This window comes from Gavia stellata, chromosome Z, assembly GCF_030936135.1.
Source record: "Gavia stellata isolate bGavSte3 chromosome Z, bGavSte3.hap2, whole genome shotgun sequence".
NCBI classification, from domain to species: domain Eukaryota; kingdom Metazoa; phylum Chordata; class Aves; order Gaviiformes; family Gaviidae; genus Gavia; species Gavia stellata.
In genome coordinates, this window is record NC_082637.1 from 2226855 (window position 1) to 2244670 (window position 17816).

Consider the following 17816-nt stretch of genomic DNA (forward strand, 5'->3'; position numbering starts at 1 on the left):
TCAATCTACAGCATGAAAAGGAACAACAGCGAAGTTTCTATGCAACTGAGGTGCGTGCTGGGTCCTGTTTCCGAACGTGCTCATTAGCACAGGTTATCTGCTACATTTCTGAGGGGAGAAAAACCCAGCTAGTTGAACATACCTAGTTGAAGCCCATGGCAACATGTTTCTTGCCTACTCCCTGATTTTATACTCTCATGTAAAAGTAAACATTTTTTTCCCATGAAAATGACCTTAAATTAGTGATCCAGACCCAGGCCATAGCCACCCGAGCTCCCGTACCTTGCTTTATTAGCATGACTGAAAAAGAAGTTGTCCGAATTTTTGTCAGAATGAAAATTAACTGTTTATAAATCTCACTCTAAAAGCTTAGTTGACACCTCTTATGTCATTTTTAAATAAAACGTTGGTATGGAAAAACCCCCTCTGGCTGTGGGGCTCAGTCAGGAGGTGGCACATCCCTTAAGCCTCTGGAGCCTGTCTCTGGTCTGGCCTCTGCTTTATGAGCTCTCACCAAACTCGCTGAAAGAATTTTTCCTTCATTTTTATGGTTTTTACACTTTTGTAGCCCAAATGACTCCAATGAAGTTATTCCTGTTTTAGCCAGGTGTGGGGATCAGGCTCAGCGACTTCAAGAGGAGTCGGGTGTGCGGAAGTTTTGTGGTATCGGACACAACTAAGTGCTTCCGAATGCAAAATAAAATGCAATTTCTCGCCTGGAGCCTGCGAGCCACAGGAGCATGGCGCAAGCTCGGGGAGGGATGACGGAGCAGCCGCTGTGACAAGCGGAGATGGAAGCCCTGGCACATTTGCTACCCTTGTGTTTAAAGCACAGGGAAAACCCAGGCAGCTGGCTCTTCAAATGCAGCTGTAACAAAATTGTGTCTGTTGAAAAGCTGAAGGGATACACCTGTGCCTAAGTTAAAGAGAAAATGAAGAGAGAAGTAGACTATCCTTATCATTAGACATAGGAATAATGAACCAAACCAATTATCCTTGGAGACAAACACCAGCTCAGAGGGTACCGCTGCAGGCAGGTACTGAACCAGATTTCTGTCCTGAACATTCAATAGCCTCCTCGTTCCGGTGCTGCCAGGGTTGAGTCACCACCCCTGGAGGCAGTTAAAAGGCATGATGGTGCTTAGGGACGTGTAGATGTGGCGCTTAGGGACATGGTTTAGTGGTGGACTTAGCAGTGTTAGGTTTACAGTTGGACTCAAGGATCTTAAAGGTCTTTTCCAACCTAAACGATTCTATGATCGCAACTGACAGACGCAACCTGCCCACCCCATGGCCCCTCCATCCCCACTCACCATCCGAAAGTGTGGTGACCGTCACATCCTCGGTGGAGACGCCGGGGCCGTAGCGGTTGTAGGCGAGGAAGCGCAGGGTGTACTCAGTGAACTTCTTCAGCCCCTCCAGCCGGTAGGAGAGCCCATCCACCTCCACGTTCTAGCACACAGAGACGATAAATCAAGGGAAAACGTGACAGCCAGCGCCACAGCCGTGCCGAGGGACGGGTGGATTAGAGGCGAGCTTTTCACTCTTTGAGAAGTAGAGCGAAATCCTTATTTAAGTTGATATAAAAGGCAATTTGTAACAGAGTGGCTTGTAACAGCTCGGTTCTCGGCACTTGTCTGCAGCCCTGCCCATGGCTTCGGAACGGAGGGGATTTCAGCGCCTCGAAGTTGCGTTTAGTTACTTGGGGGGCAGGAGAAAAGGGCATTTGTTTTTTGGTTAAGCCAATTGCTGCCACTCCCCAGGTATGCGGTAGAGAAAGAAGAAAAAGGCAAAGAATCAAAGGGGAATTTTGGAGAAATAAAAGACGTAAGATAAAGCAAGCACAGAAAAAATGGGGATGGTACAAAAGTTCCCATAAGACTACTGAGGCACCTGCCGCAAGACTGCTGATGCCTGTGATTATCATGTGCTATCAGGTCAGAAGAAAGAAGTCCCCATTTTCTTCCCTGCCCTATTCTTTGCTAAAAAAACTATTCAGGCCATACTCTACCCCCAGAGCTCACCTCCACTGCTAGTGCTGCACTCCTATCAAATACTGGTTATTAAATGGCCAGCGGGAACTGTCTGAGCAGTTTGCAACCTGCAGAAAGTAAGGTTGCTTGTTTGCCACTTGAAAGCATGTGCTCATGGCAGAGTTAGTGCAATTAAGTGCACAGCATCTGTCAGTCTGGAGAGAAAATGCGTCATTTCTAGCCTGGATTTGCATTACTTTACCCTCCTACTTGAAAGAACTTACAAAGAAGCAATTAAAAATATATATTTTTACAAAGATCACATGTACAAACTGCCATTAACACATTGATGGTTTTGCACGATGTAAAGGAGGAGTCTAAAGGGTCTTTAAATGCTCTTTGGTGTTACTCCGAAATTTCAGTGTAAAGCTAAGGAATGGTTAATATATAATAGGCTGCCTCTTCTACCTCCTGAACCCCTTTTACACGGGTGGAAATTTATTTTGCTTGATTTGCTCTTTTATCACCAGTCTGTGCAACATTTACCTAACCCGGAGGATTAATCTGTAAAACGTCTCACTTTTACAGCACCCTGAAGACCTGCAGATGCCTACACCAAATATCCCCTTTTTCACAGGGAGAGCAGAGCCACTACGGTCATCGCTCACCTGCTCTCTTCCAGTCGCCGTCTCCGTACAGAAGAGCCTGTAGCCTTGAACGGGACCATTTGCATAGGCAGGGGGATCCCAGGAGACGAGAATCGAGGTAGGTGAGGTAGACACAGCCCGCAGGTTTTCCACCGGCCCGGGAACTTGCACTGCACAGAAAGGACAGGACAGCATGAAACTCCCGATCCCACATCGCCCGCCACTGCACCTGGGTCCCCGAGGCGGGGACACTACCCAGCCCAGCACACACATCCAAGGGATGTCTGCAATGGCACTGCTTCAGCACTGTACGCTTCAGAAACCCCAGGCAAAATACGATAGGGATGACAAACCCATGGAAAATACACTGCAGAAAGACTGTGCAGATTTAGCACCGTGAATACATGAAATACTAAAAAGGGTTGTTCCATCAAGGCCACATCTTCTGTGCCTTTGGCTCAGATGATGGACCTCATCTTAAAATTGAATTTCTGGGAAATAATTAGCACAAATATCTAATGCACGCAATAGATGCATTCACCTTGCGGTAGTAGGAAATCAGAGACAGGCAAACCTGATCAGATCCAAGACCAGTTCCGAGCAGAGGACTGCCATTAGAGGAGCCATTAGAAAAAGCCACAGGGCAAACACCAACACACCACCTGACACAACCAAAGTCATCTCACAAACACACTAACTGTGAGCTTAAAGCTGCTTTCCAATGAGACACCGCTTAGTTGTGTGTGTTTCTGTCCCAGCTCTGTATGTACCAGCTTGATGCTATTAAATTATAAATTGATTTGGTGCACCGCAGCAGGCTTTGGTTTCTTTTAGCAAGCAATTAGCCTTCAAAATCCCTCTGTTAGCTTCTCCTTACAGCATTTGCACATATTGTGCACACATACCTGTTTATGCTATCTATTTAAACTCCTTTATGCATTACCCACTCTATTTTAGCTGCCTGAGGGATGACAGATGACGGCTGAGATGAAGCATTAAGGGCAGTCCTTGGCACGCTCTAATGAACGAGGGAGCCCACAAAGACTGGGCTATAGGCTGGTATCCCCCCGTTTAGCAGTGGCACGAGAGTGCTCCTGCAAAGCCGCAGAAACCTGGTAGCACGGAGCAAGGCGATGGATTTGGTTGGAAGACATCATACAGCTCCTCACATAAAGCTCTGGGTGACTGGGCTGATCTCCTTCGAGAAGGGGCTGGACCGGAGACCTCTCATCATCTGCAAACCCTAATTTGCCCTTAAAAGTTAGGCCTCAGTAGTGTATAAGCTCCAATATGAATATGTAGCCCCAGTTCTGCTCTTAAATAATATTCCCGTGTTTGCACGGTACCCAGCACTAATGGAAATTGCAGGGCTGTAACAAGCTCATCTTGTAAACCAAATAATGACAACAAAAGTGTTAAAATATCCCACCCTTGAAAGAGTTACTTGGTTTGATTAGTTCTGAAAATACAGCAGTTTGCAATAGGTTTAGCCTTAAGTAGCGATCATTTGAAATGCAAAATTTAGATTGCCTTGACACCAGATCATGCTGGTGGGTGAAGAAGCACACAACTCCTCCTCAAACGACAAGACAAAACAATCCCTTATAATTGTTAAAGAAACCATACTAGGTCACCTTTTGTTATAGGGGCTAGCTTAAAGTGCTCCAATTTCACCCTGAATGCAAATTATCACACATCAACTACATCACGCTTTTGGACGTCAGCTTATATCACTTATTAAAACAGAAGAGCTAAAAAAGCTTCATAAACTCCTATAACTACCAGCAGTGTCAGAAAATCACCCCCTGCACGTCTCTCCTGGACCTAACCCCAGCAACAACCAATGTTTGGAGATGAGGCTATCTATAGCTTATCTGTGCCTTCACCTTGAACTCGAGCAAAACTGGAAAAAAAAAAAGAATTATAATTGTGGCAAAAACATAAAGGTCAAGCAGAAGGTTATTTCTGAAAATCTTCAGCACTAAGTAGTACCTTTTTACTTTCAATAGGGAGCGTGCTGCAGCATAAAACAAACTCACAAGCTATTGTGCAACCGACAGATAACAGAATTACAGCTCCTAGAATCGGCTTTCCTCAAAGTTACATCCCCATTATGAGGCAGTTTCACACTAATAGCTCTCTCTTGTAAATCTGTAAGTGTGGGGCGAGCAGCGACAGCTGAGCAGTGCCTGACCCTGTGCTCCCGGGATCCATCCCTCTCCCGCAGAACAGGGATGACAGAGCTGGGCATCAGAGAAAGGTGCCCAGAGACATCATCAACAAAATACGGATAGCCTTTGATTACAGGTAATTTCATGTTTAGATGCAGCGTAGATACATTTAAAATGTTTTTATTTCCTTCGCTCAGCTTTCCTTTTCATTCTATTTCAATATTTCTGACAGGCACTCTAATGTGCTTAAGGTCTCAGTATTTTCAGCACACACAAAGCATTTAATAATCTCTCCTGATCCGTTCTGTCAAATAATAATCTGGTGAAAATTGGCATTAAGTTTTAAATCTTTTTCTAAATTCTTTTTCTAAACAGCAGAAAGGCCCTAGAACTGCTTTACATTCCATTAAAACAAGACATTAAATCAGGTTTCTTCTGAAGTCAAGTCTTTTACAACTAACAGCGCCCTTTCTCTAAGAAAAAAGGATAAAGGAAAGAGGGCTGGCAGATGCTGATCCGTTTTATTTTATCATGGGCTCCACATAATGCTTCAATATATTCCAAAAATCACCGTTCCTCTAAGAATGCCCTTCCACTCCCATAAAAGATCAGTTCAGCGCCTCAGACTGTTTCGTAAATACAAGCTACAACGACTGCTTGCAAAGAGTTTGATGCACCTTTCACAACTGCCAGTTTTGGGGTTAATTGCTGGAATTACTCCTATTCAGTAGCAGTAAAGGCAATCACGTCCAAAGCCAGAAATGGTTGAATGCTTTACTCTTTTTTTTTTTTTCGCAATGTTGATTTTAGAAATATGCATTAACTGCCTTTCTGTTATTGCTAACGTTAGCTGTCCGTGCGGCTGACCTTGTATTACTGGGGTGAATAGCTGTGTCCACGCTGCACTGTAAGAATGTGCCTCGCGCTGCCCCAAAAGTTCCTGGGGCTGAAAGATGATACTTACCATAGGCACCTGATGCACACCTTGATTTTAGGTATAGATTATTGCAGAAATAAGTACCTGTGTTCCTAACATATTCATTGCGGAGCAGGACTGTCGTGTTTCTAATCTGAGCTGGCCCCAGCAAAGAGGGCTGTCTTCTACGTAAATGGTATGTCTTGCTTTTAATCTTCCAGCAGTTCTCAGATCTTACAGACTATATCACAGAATCACTAAGGTTGGAAAAGACCTGTAAGATCATCAAGTCCAACCATCAACCCAACCCCACCATGCCCACTAAACCATGTCCCGCAGTGCCACGTCCACACGTTCCTTGAACACCTCCAGGGATGGTGACTCCACCACCTCCCTGGGCAGCCTGTTCCAATGCTTCACCACCCTCTCAGGGAAGAAATTTTTCCTAATATCCAGTCTGAACCTCCCCTGGCGCAACTTGAGGCCATTTCCTCTAGTCCTATCACTTGTCACTTGGGAGAAGAGACCAACACCCACCTCCCCACAACCCCCTTTCAGGCAGTTGTAGAGAGCGATGAGGTCTCCCCTCAGCCTCCTCTTCTCCAGACTGAACAACCCCAGCTCCCTCAGCCGCTCCTCATCAGACTTGTGCTCCAGACCCCTCACCAGCTCCGTCGCCCTTCTCTGGACACGCTCCAGCACCTCAATGTCCTTCTTGGAGTGAGGGGCCCAAAACTGAACACAGCATTCGAGGTGCGGCCTCACCAGCGCCGAGTACAGGGGCACGATCACCTCCCTACTCCTGCTGCCACACCATTTCTGATACAGGCCAGGATGCTGTTGGCCTTCTTGGCCACCTGGGCACACTGCTGGCTCATATTCAGCCGGCTGTCAACCAGCACCCCCAGGTCCTTTTCTGTGGGGGAGCTTTCCAGCCACTCATCCCCAAGCCTGTAGCGTTGCATGGGGTGGTTTTGGAGCTAACCTCCTGCCAGCAGTCCATATAAACCCAAAGAGGTCACGTGCAGTTGGCAAGAGGTGAAGTGCCTCCAGAGAACATCCGTAACTCGTTCCCTCCCTCCACCTTACAGAGCAGGAGCGCTGCACGTCTGTGTCCTGTCCTGGCTGCTGATACACCACACACAGGGGTAAGCTGGGAGCCTCTGGCAGGAGAAATGACACAAGAGCACAAGTTGAGTCAATGCAGCTTGACTTTGGGGTCAGCAGAGCCGGAGGAGCTCAGCATGAGGGCTTCACAGCTTGAGGTGGGCAATAGCTGCTGGGGCAACCTGGCCACTTACGGGTATGAAAGCTTTAAAACCTCTAGTAATGCTGCAAAGTTTAATTTATTATAGCAGCAGAAAAGGCTGGCATCTCTGTATGCCAATGAAAGCATTTCCTTACTGAGAGACTCTGGTATTGACCCTGCTCATTTTCAGTTGCGTAAAACCAGATGTCCGCGTAGTCAACTGCTCCTCGAAACCTGCAGGAACACAATTTCTACTCTCATGAGTCTTCGCTGTTCTTGCACAGAGATTTCCTCTTTGCTATTGTTCACTTAAAATTTTGATAATAATAGTTAATAAGATATAAGAAAGATATAAGCACCTAAAATAGGAATGTAGGCAACTACGTCAAAAATTGCTTGGCAACTGCCTAAGCATGCTAAATATCTCTCTCAAATGTGACATTTTTATAAGTTTCTGAAGCTCTGCCTTCTGCACCCTGGGCCACCTTGCCTGCGCTGGCAGACATCCGGCTCATACCTAAGCCCCACTAGAGACCAGGGAGAGAAGCACCTGAACTCCCTGAGCACAGCTCTGGCACGTAAAGAGTTAGTTACCCCAAGACCGTTGCTTAAAGCTCTATCACAAGACACTGACCTTCTTTCAGAGCTATTGATGGGCTCCAGCCTTGGGCTCTAAGGTGTATTGACACAGAATTACGCACGGCAGCCTTTGGACAAGAAAGCGGAGTCCTAAAGGCCACCTTGAAGTTGAATGCCCAAATACGAGGTGAAAGGATCACGGTCCTACTTCTTTTCTCTCTCCTTCTGGTCCCAGGGGTCTTGACTTCTGCTGCCCATAGTCCAAACCAACCTCCTGCCTAATGGCCATGATGCTCCTGCGCCGAGCACACCATTCAAGGCGTTCATGCTCCGAATCCTTTCAGGTGGAAAAGAGCATTAAACCTTTGCATTAAACCTTCCCAGGAGAGAGCACATACTACTGAGCATATACCACCACCACCACCATGCTCTTACAAGGAAAACAAAACCACTCACCCCAACTCAATTTTTTTTAAGGGAATATGCCTGTTAAATTTGAGTTAAGCTTCCTTGGTCTCCAGCTCTGTGTCAGGCTAGCCATCTCTGTCATGAAAGCTGCTTTTTAAAAACATTTTTCCTAGTGATTCATTCTTCTCTATAATGAGATGCAATGATTAAAATGTTCTTGTTATTACATTTCACTTTTCGTTTAAACAGCTGGTTCTGTGCTGATCTGCACTGAAAACATTTCAAACATAAAACATTTATGAAGCCACTTGCAGTTATTGATAATAGAGTGCACATTTTGATTGCGTCTTTGATTCCCAGCCCCCCCCCCTTCTTTCTCTGTAGTTAACAGCTTTAACGATATTTCATTAAAATCCGGTGCCATGCTGCACAAAAAGATGCAACTTCAGAGAGGCTGCAGGCAGTGTAATTATTAGCACAGCAAAACCTGCTTCCCCGCGCCGGACACGCTCTGAAGACATGACAGTTGTTTGGCAGGACTGCCCCGGACGCCTCCAGGGGTATCCGCAAGAGCTGGCGTTGGAGTCAGCTTTTGGAAGTAGCTGTCATTTGTATTTTCACAGAGTCTTCTGGTTTTCATTAGTTTGCCCTTGAACTCTTCACGTGGTGCCCAGCTGCGCACCACAGATGGACACGTGAAGCTAATGTTCTTCGATTTGCTAAGGAACACGGGACCAGGGACGGTACCACCAAGTGATGTGATGGAGGTGGCTCAGCTCTGAACCCTGCAGCGAAGGGAAGTGCCTCCTCGGACCTCCCTTTACCGAAGGAGGTTTGGAAACACATCCTTCTCCACCCTCCCACTTTTGGAGGGGCAGAAGCTCCAGGCCTCGAGGTCAGGACAGCAAGCCTGGGGGACCTGAGCATCACCAGAGACCCCAAATGTGCTGGTGGGGCACAATACAAATTCTAGAAAGTCTGGAACAAGAGGCAGGTGAGCGTACGGTGTTATCTTCTTGCCAAATGAAACCTTGGCCAGAAATGTGTAAAACAGTGGCCGCAGAAGCAGCTCAATACCCATACAGGCTCCTAATTAATAAAGAAATTTTTAAAAAGTATCTTCAGTACCAGCATTTCCACTCCCATACTTACTTTGCCTGACTTTCAAACGTTTCAGCACACATCACAGAGCGCAGTTCTAGGAATCGAACCGCTGTAACCAACCTGGTAGCCCTGCTACTGAACTCAGAAAGAGAACAACATTTTAAATGGTTTCCTACTATTATTATTACAAGATTCTGATGGGCTGTACCTGTGGCAGGAAAGCCACGAGACTGCGGATGGAGGAAGAAGTAGTCTATTGTAACAGTTTGCACTGGGGAGAAAATCTCTCTGTGAATCCAAATTTATTAAGATTTCACTAATGTCAATAAGGTATTTGAAAGCAAATATGTGGTGCAAACATGAACACTAAAATAATGTCATCAACGAAGGAACAGTCTGCAGTCAGTGAAATAAATTCATCTCAAAACCAAGCTTTTGGTACAAAATCCGTCTGCTTCTGAGTGTCACAGAATCACAGAATCAGTACGGTTGGAAAAGACCTGTAAGATCATCGAGTCCAACCTGGAATGTCCAAACATGCCCCACGTTTGCCTGAGGTCTGAAAAATGGAAGGAAACCCCTTCTAAATGGAAGAGCATTTGCAACGGCTGGAGGCCCTGCTGCGCACTTACGTGAAATGATAGCATCCGCAGAAGTAAAAAGCAACTCCTATTGACTTCAATAGGGACAGGAATTCAACCTCTCATTTTGAGAAACAGTGCACAGAAAGATAGGTTACAGCAATCCTGGCTCTGGCTCAGACTTTCAGAGGGAGCTTGGATAAATAATTTAATGCTTTTGTGCTTCAATTTCCTTCCCATAAAATGGCATAATAATATATCTCCTACCCATTCTTTATCTTACCTATTTATATCGCAAGATTTCTGGGGTAGGAAGAAAGGTCCAGATAAAACAAAGACGTATGCGTGTCAAACGGAACTGAGACAGAATTTCAATTCCTACATCCAAAGCTATTTTAGAAATGCTCGGCAGCAGCCCGTTTGTCGGGACGTCTTCTCTTCGACCTTCTTACGCTGCTGTGCTACTGCTCCCGCAGAAGACCAGGGCAATTAAGGCTGAGCCTCTCGTATCCTGCTAACCCCCAGTAAGGCAGAACTGGTGATGGCAGCACCCAGGTCCCTGATGGGAGCTGAGCGGGGCGGTTAATCAAACACCTCTGTGACAAAGCGTTGGGCTCAGATATCCCACAGAGACAACCGATAGGGAAGGGGCCAACGGACCTACCTGAATTGTTTAAAGGACTTGGCCCTTCCGAGGAAAAGCAGGCTGGAGCGCAGCTCCCTTGCTCAACTGCAGAGGTTCAAGAGTCTGTCTTCTGTCCCAGGGCTGGTCCCTCCTTTGAAATTTGTAGAAACCATAGCACAAACGGCCTCGATCGCAATTTAGGTCTGTAGATACGTCTGTCCTACAAATAAAACCTGTCTCTCTATAGAGATAGATTTGTTTCGGATCAAAAGGTTTGAGAAGAGCTTTGTACCACCACTCAGTAAAATGTGGTGGCATTGGATCAGCTGCAGGCACTGAGCAGGTCTCTTCCCGGTGCCCAAATCAGCCTCGGTGAAGTTTATTTCCTTTCCAGCTCATTACCGCTGCCCCAGTCACCATTGTTTTAGGAAAGCCGTAGGGAGACAAACACATTCCAGCGGTCTGCGGCTTAGCAGAGATTTTTGGATGAATCGCAGCAAAGTGACACGCCAGTGGTCTTGTCCAGAGAAAGATCGGACAGCGCCAAAGCTAACTGCCAAATCTGGCGGGTGAGACGCTGCCCTGGGTCTCACCAGCAGCGGGTGGAACGGACAGCCACGCTGCCCGAGGACTGCGGCATCAAAACGCTCCCTTGAGGGTTATAAGGACAAAGGAAACAGACCCTAAGGCAAAAGAGCTTCCAACTGCAAGGTATTTTGTACTGGCAAGGTGACATCTTCATCATTGTCAACTGCCTCTCAGTGCTTGCCCACACCCCCAAGCTGCCATCTTCTCTGCACGCCGGGTAAGGGGTGCCGAGGGTGGTCCGTCTGTCCTACACCGCTCCTGGGTGAGGGGGCTCCAGGCAGGGCCACCGTGCCTCTGCTCTACTGTTTGCATCAGGGACCTATAAATATGGAGATTTCATGCAAATGGTGCAGTGCCTTGATTTGCATAGTTGATTAAGATATGCTCATCTGTTCTGCATTTTTCCTTTTTCAGATAAAAGTGGCTTTAATTTTCTGCTCCTTCTTGGCAAGTCAGTCAAAGCAAAGTATTTTACTTGGCATAATGGTGCCTTTGCATCTCAGCAAACCTGGAGCAGAATTACAGCACACTTCCAGCCAGTGAAGCTTATTAGTTATAAAAAGAAATGATTAGGTGACAAGCACTGAATTCTTCATATCAACCACCTCCATGAAGCACTAAAGGAAGGAGTGTGCGGCACAGACAAACCTCAGAAATGGAAAATCCCTCTTCTCATTTAGAGCATTTGGAATATTTTCACTGAAGCAGATTATTTCTGGTAAACATGGTCTTCACAGACATCAAAGCATTCGGAACAAACAGTGACAATTTTTGCTTCGCAAGAAAAATGAAGCAAAATAATTCCGTAATGCTGAAACATCCAGTAAAGACATTTTCAAACTGAAATATATCTTTTCTAAATAGTTTTTAAAATACTTTCACTGATTTTAGCGTAAGCTTTTCACAAGGCCAATGAAAAACACAAAATAGTTTTAAAGAAGTAAGCACCAAGAGAAACGTTTTTAATAAAAATACAGTGTCACTATTCTTTCACAAGTAAATTTTAAGTTCATGAAGAATGGGCAGAGACTATCGTGAGGAGATGAGAAGAGCTGTTAAAAACAATAGGAAAATTTACTTAATTTAACACTATTTAAAATCCCTGGGAAATACCTGTAAGCCCCCTCCCCAGAGAAAAGGCAGCTCTCCGCAGCGGGCTGTGCAGCAGGGCTGTCTGTCAGACCGGCCACGGCTCAGCAGCCGGGAGGAGGAGGAGGAGGAGGTTTCCCCTGCACATCGCAGGGCGGCTCTGGGATGGAGGCAGCAAGACCGTGTCGAGCGCGAGGGCTGCGGCTGAGCAGGGGGTTTACACGGGACCAGGTTGTTAGAATCGCACTCAGACCAACTCCTCTGGAGCATGAGGAAATAAGCCACAACTGCTTTTACTGCTTCTGTTACAACGCTCACCAAGGATGCGGTGGCCAATGCTGGGACTTCCAGAGACCTTTGAAAGAACATCTTGAAACCTCTCAGGAATGACGAGGGTCAGAGGCACTTTCAAACCTCACCAAAGCAAAAGGGTCTTTTAAAATTTTCTTTTCTGTATCTCATCCAAAAAGATGGGTATGTGTCTCAGAAGAGAAAGTCTTTCTGGCATAGTGACAATCTCAGTAATCAGAAGGAAAACAACACTTGAGCCTGGCACTGATTTGCCATGTGTTGAATGTACCAGCAATTCTGCCCTAAGCATGAAGCCATGGAGATACCTGCTCCCAATGGCAGTAGGAAGGATTCAGTGCATACATCTGATATATAATGTATTCCTCATGTACTGGCTTTCTTCCTCTGTGCAACAGAGGACACCAAGACTTAAGAAAGTTTCATAAAAGGGAGACAAAGTCATTTGATTTCACTTTTAATTACAATATTTCATATAGCAATGCAACTTTCTAATGAGACTGACACTTTTCAAAGGAGGCAGAAGAGCCGGTCAGAAGGAAAAAAAAAAAAAAAAATCAACCAAACAAAACCCCCAAAAGAAAAGATTTTGACTGCATTATTTCAGTTAATTAAGATGAATGATGAACAGCAAGCAATTTGTGGTACTTTAAATTGAACCCAAGACAATTTGAAAATGAACAATGTTACTTTCTGGGTTTGATTTGGTTTTCACTTTAACTCTTAGTCTACCAAGGCGGTAACAATTTCTCCCACTATTAATGAGCCAGAATCTGCCCTCTTAACTCAAAGAAAAAAAGGGCTTACATGACATCTTCAAAGGATTAGGATTCCAGCATGTCTTCACCATTGTGCCCATTCTAGAAACAAAGGGATGAAGATGTACAGGAATGAAACACCTTGCTCAGTGTCACTGCATGAGCCAGCTGGAAACTTCAATACCAGAGAGCCCCTGGAGTTAGCACTATCGTTCACTAAGAATTAAATAATTATTTCATCAGGTCCCTTTACAGCTTCAGAGGCACACAGGTGCAGGAGGGACAGAGCTGGGGCAAGAAGGCAACGGGGTGGCACCACCGCGGTGAGATACAGAGTGGAAACGCCCTCAGAAATGAAGACAATTCAGTCTTTCAACTGAGTAAGTATCTTCAAGAATCTGATCATGGAGGGTTTTACAGAAATACTGGAAGAACTGACCACTGGCTCACCTGGTCACTTTTTTTGCTGCTTACATGGCAGGTGAGACTCGATCTAAGCTTCAAGAAAGATGTGCGGAGTATTTTCCCTCTCCTCCTCTTTGCAACTTTTTTCCAAAGTCTCTAGGAAGCAGTACGACATAAATCTTCATTTTTCTCTTATTTGACCCCTCCTTATATCTCCTTGTTTTAAACAGCCTTTACAAAAGTCTTAATCAGCCTCCCCATGACGCACAGGGAACCACATATTCAGCAGGTAAGTGCAGATGGAGTCACTGAATCTGTCTTAAGGTACTGTATTTTATTCCACAAAAGAAACTAGAAATTCAATAAGAAACAGAAAAAAGAAAAAAAAAAGGCCATGGCACTAAAAGCTAGCCAGAGTCTGAAGAATAAAACAGCATGAGGTGATCTTTAATCTCAATTATCAATGCTAACAGCCTCTATTAACCAGCCCTGACTCCAGTTTAAACACAGCTAAAAAGCAAAAGCTGCCTGACCGGCCCCGTGGCACGTACAGCCCCAGTCCCAGCCCCGCCATGGCAGAAGTGGCGGGGAGTGCGGGAGCTGGGAACGGGCAGACCACTTGCCATGGGAAAATGGTTCAGATTCCCCACAAAATAACATAAATTTCTACTTTATTTGAAATTAAACCTCGTGTAGAAAAATAACAACACAGGCAAGAAAAGACAAAATTCATAACACAGATGTGTCCAGGGGATCTGGATTCGTATTTTCCATTGCACGAGAGAGCACCAAGGATACCAGGGCCAGGGCAGACGCGTTACCCGGGCCCGTGCTGGGGACACCACCAGTGTCCCGATGACTGGGCTAGAGCGAGACCTCCCCCTGCTCCTGCAGCAACCTTCTGCAAAGGAAAGCACCTTCCAGGAGCTGAGACTGAAGCAACTCTTCTTTCTCAAGAAAAAGCCCAAAAAAGGAAAAAGCCCAAAAATGTTAAAAGCCCAGGGAAAAAAAAGTGGATGGGAAGCCAAAAGCAGGAATCAAAGAGAGACAGAAAAACAGATGTCACCATCTCTTCCTTTATGTCTGCTCAACTTTTAGAAAGGAAGATACGTTTCATTAAAATTTAAAGCAATTGAAAACCTCACCCCCCCTGCCAAGGCTACCCATAAATTACTCATAAAATTAAAGAACCATGTAAGAATGGCATAAAGTTACCCCAGGGTGTATTTTACTGAGCCATTATGGAAGAATACACACAAATGAGGAGCATATTAATGACTCCATAGAACACATTTTTCAGTACTGCTTCACCCTTTCATCAAATGACAAGAAACATTCACTACTGAGACACCACACCGGAGATGTTTACATTTCTGCCTGCCCCAGCTCTTTCACAGATTGATAAATACATGAAATATATATAAATACATAAATACCCCTGCACTTTGCAAAACAAACACTGCCCAAAACCAAAGTGACCATTTGTTATTCCGGGGATCTTTTTGCACACACAAAATTTGGCAGGGTGAGGGTGCAGACTCAGACTGAGACTTTTTTTTTTTTTACTTTAAAATAATATATGTAACGCTGTTGTAAACTGAAAGATGGAGAGCAGGAGCGCCATGTCCTCAGTTCATCACTGTGACAGCCGATACAGGATGGGCTGCAGCAGAGAAGGCTCCTGATGGGGCCCATGGCTCCCTCATTAGATGGGACTAGCTGCAGGTTTGTTAAAAATTACTGACTTTTGTTACATCAGTACACGATGGAAAGGGAAATCCCTGCCACGAAGGATATTGTTGAAGCAGCACGGATAGACCTGTACCTGGGTGTGAGGAAGGCGAGAGGAAAAGTCATAGACTCAATGAATAGCCCAGGTTGGAAGGGACCTCGGAAGATCATCTGGTCCAAACTGCTGACAACATTGCTTATTTATACATTCTGGGGATGGAGAAACCAAAGAGCCTTCAACGATCTACCCAAAGCCACAGAGCCTTGGCTCCAGCCCTCCTAACTTCTTAAACACAAGCTCAGCTTTTTTCCCCACCCAGACCCATGGCCATTGTGCACTGGAGAAAGGTCATTCTCATCTCCCTGTTCCCAAAAGCCTGATCAAGCCCACTTTGGTGGGAGGTTTTACAGATAACCTGCAGTGTCTGCCCAAACTCATTGCAGGGCTCTCATTTCAGCAAGACCCTGACTATCATGAGATCATTTACCATCATTTATAGCGACAACGTTATCATCACTGTGACTGAAACTGGCACCCAAAAAACTGAGTAGGGAGCAAAGGCAGCACCAGCGCTCTCTGGAATGCTCGGCATCCGGCAGCGACCGGGGCCGGCCCTGCCTGGGGACCCTTGCCAGTCCCGAGAGGTGACGATCTGGCACCATCCCTGCATCAGTGTCCAAAATGGATGAGCCTGATACAAGCCCTCAGAAAAATTCAATTACTCCAGCACATGTTTATGCTGCAAACTTAATTTGTGCAGATCGACATATACGGAACTGATTACTGCTTGATAAAATTGTCACCTATGTGGGCTTTAAAGACATCCCTGCCTACCCTTGCTTTTTCATGGGAAATCTCACTGCATTAATTTTAATTGGCCTTTTAATTTTCTATGCGGTTTTGACATTTGTATAAGAAATGTATGTCAAAAGAGACTGCAGCTGAAATTTTGTCTCTTCAACATTTCCTGTACAATAACTTCAAAGAATATTGTCTCCACTGAAAAACTTGTTGCAAAAAAAAGAAAAAACCACCCACACCCCACCAAAACCAAAAACTTGAATAGCTTCTGGTGCAATTACTTTCAGGCAGTATTGATGGTAGTTTTTGCTGCTATTTGTCTTAGCAAGAAAATTTAGGTGCATCCAGTCAGTGGTAAAAAAAATTAAAATAATAAAAGCTTTCCCACCATAATGACAAAAAATGTGAAATTCTGAAATGAAAAAGGGACCGATTCCTGAGGTTAAATGCACCGGCCTCTAACGGGAACTGAAAGTAAGTACAAAAAGTACAAAAGTATATAGGCAGGCATGGATCTCGGTGACCAAAGTCACACAAGTCCCCCGTGCAAGTAAGATCATCCTCTAGCTGCTGCAAAATGCCCCGCTCACTACATAACTCTGCCCCAAATCTCTGTATTTCTGTTTCAGAATTTCCATTTTCAGGATGCTGAGGGGGGGAGCACAGCTCCTTCCCGCTGCTCTCCACCTCGGGGGGTCAGAGATTTGCTCCTCGCAGCATAGCGCAGGAAGGGGTAGACATACGGGGACACAGCTGGGCTTCTCTTAAGTAGGTATAATAATACTTCCCTACCTCAGAAGGATACAGGAATTAATTATTCTTTATAAAGCCCTTAGAGATGCTCGGGTAGAAGTTGAGATGTCAGTGCACAGTGAATTGATTTCACTGGAAGGGAGACGGTAAGAGGCAAGTTTATGAGGCTGGAGTGATGCCGTCAAGTTTCTTTGGGGCACACCAACATGCCTTCCTATTCATCTTCTCTTTCACCAACAATACACACATCATGGAGACAGAGATTTATTAGGAAACTGGTTTTAACTCATAAGGACTGTGAAAAGAAGAGAGCTGGTCCCACAGCAGGGAACTGCTTTCAAAGCCGGGATGGACAATTTCAATCCTCCTTGCGAGAATAGATGCATTTCTTTATTCTCAACTACCAAGCTGCTTTAACAGCATCTTGAGGAGCCAAAATAATAACTCACAAAGTCTCCACATGTGGTATGAAAAGATTAGACATGGCTTAAGCAGGCAGGGATTTAAATCCGGACTGATAATACTGTAGTGAAATTATATACCATAAAGGCAGAGAAAAAGGGTTTGTAGTTTGCTAAAAAAAAAAAAGAGAGAAAAAGAAGGGGTGTGTGTTAATCTGGGGACAAAAACCTTCATATAAATCCAGCCCATATATTCTGGATGATTATTTTGAAAAGCTGGAACTTGTTCTGTTGATCTTTTAAACTGATTACTGAGCAAATGTATGCACTTTTAGAAACGGGCACTGACAGACATGAATTTCAGATGTCCTTTTTCATCAGCTTTTTCTTCTTTAACAATGCCAGATTGCATAATACTTCTGATATTTTCAAATAATGTGGAAATTCAATTTATGTGCAGCCATGTAATTTATTGTACAAGAGTTACAGCGTGTTCTAAAAGACAGCCACACAGAGGCTGACTGCCTCGCAGGACCAGAGAGACTTGTTTCAAAATGATAAGATAATTTGGTCAACAGTAAAAAGCAAAAAGAAAAAATGGAAAGCAATATTTTTTCTCCACGCTCAAACCTGACACTTTAGAGAAATCTTGAAGTTATTAAATAAGAAAGATATTCCAAATGTCTGTGCGTTTAACAGAGCCGGTAACTCCGCGCCGTGGCAGCTT

At 44.9% G+C, this 17816-nt stretch overlaps 1 protein-coding gene across 1 annotated transcript in view; it reads right to left on the reverse strand.

The window, feature by feature from the left end:
* DCC (DCC netrin 1 receptor) overlaps window positions 1-17816 on the reverse strand; it is a 362206-nt gene that overhangs the window by 148889 nt on the left and 195501 nt on the right. The window contains exons 9-10 of the mRNA XM_059833384.1: window positions 2642-2790; window positions 1314-1452 (exon numbers count right to left, since the gene is read on the reverse strand). Of these exons, the coding sequence (XP_059689367.1) occupies window positions 1314-1452; window positions 2642-2790 (288 nt within the window). The remainder of the gene's footprint in view (window positions 1-1313; window positions 1453-2641; window positions 2791-17816) is intronic.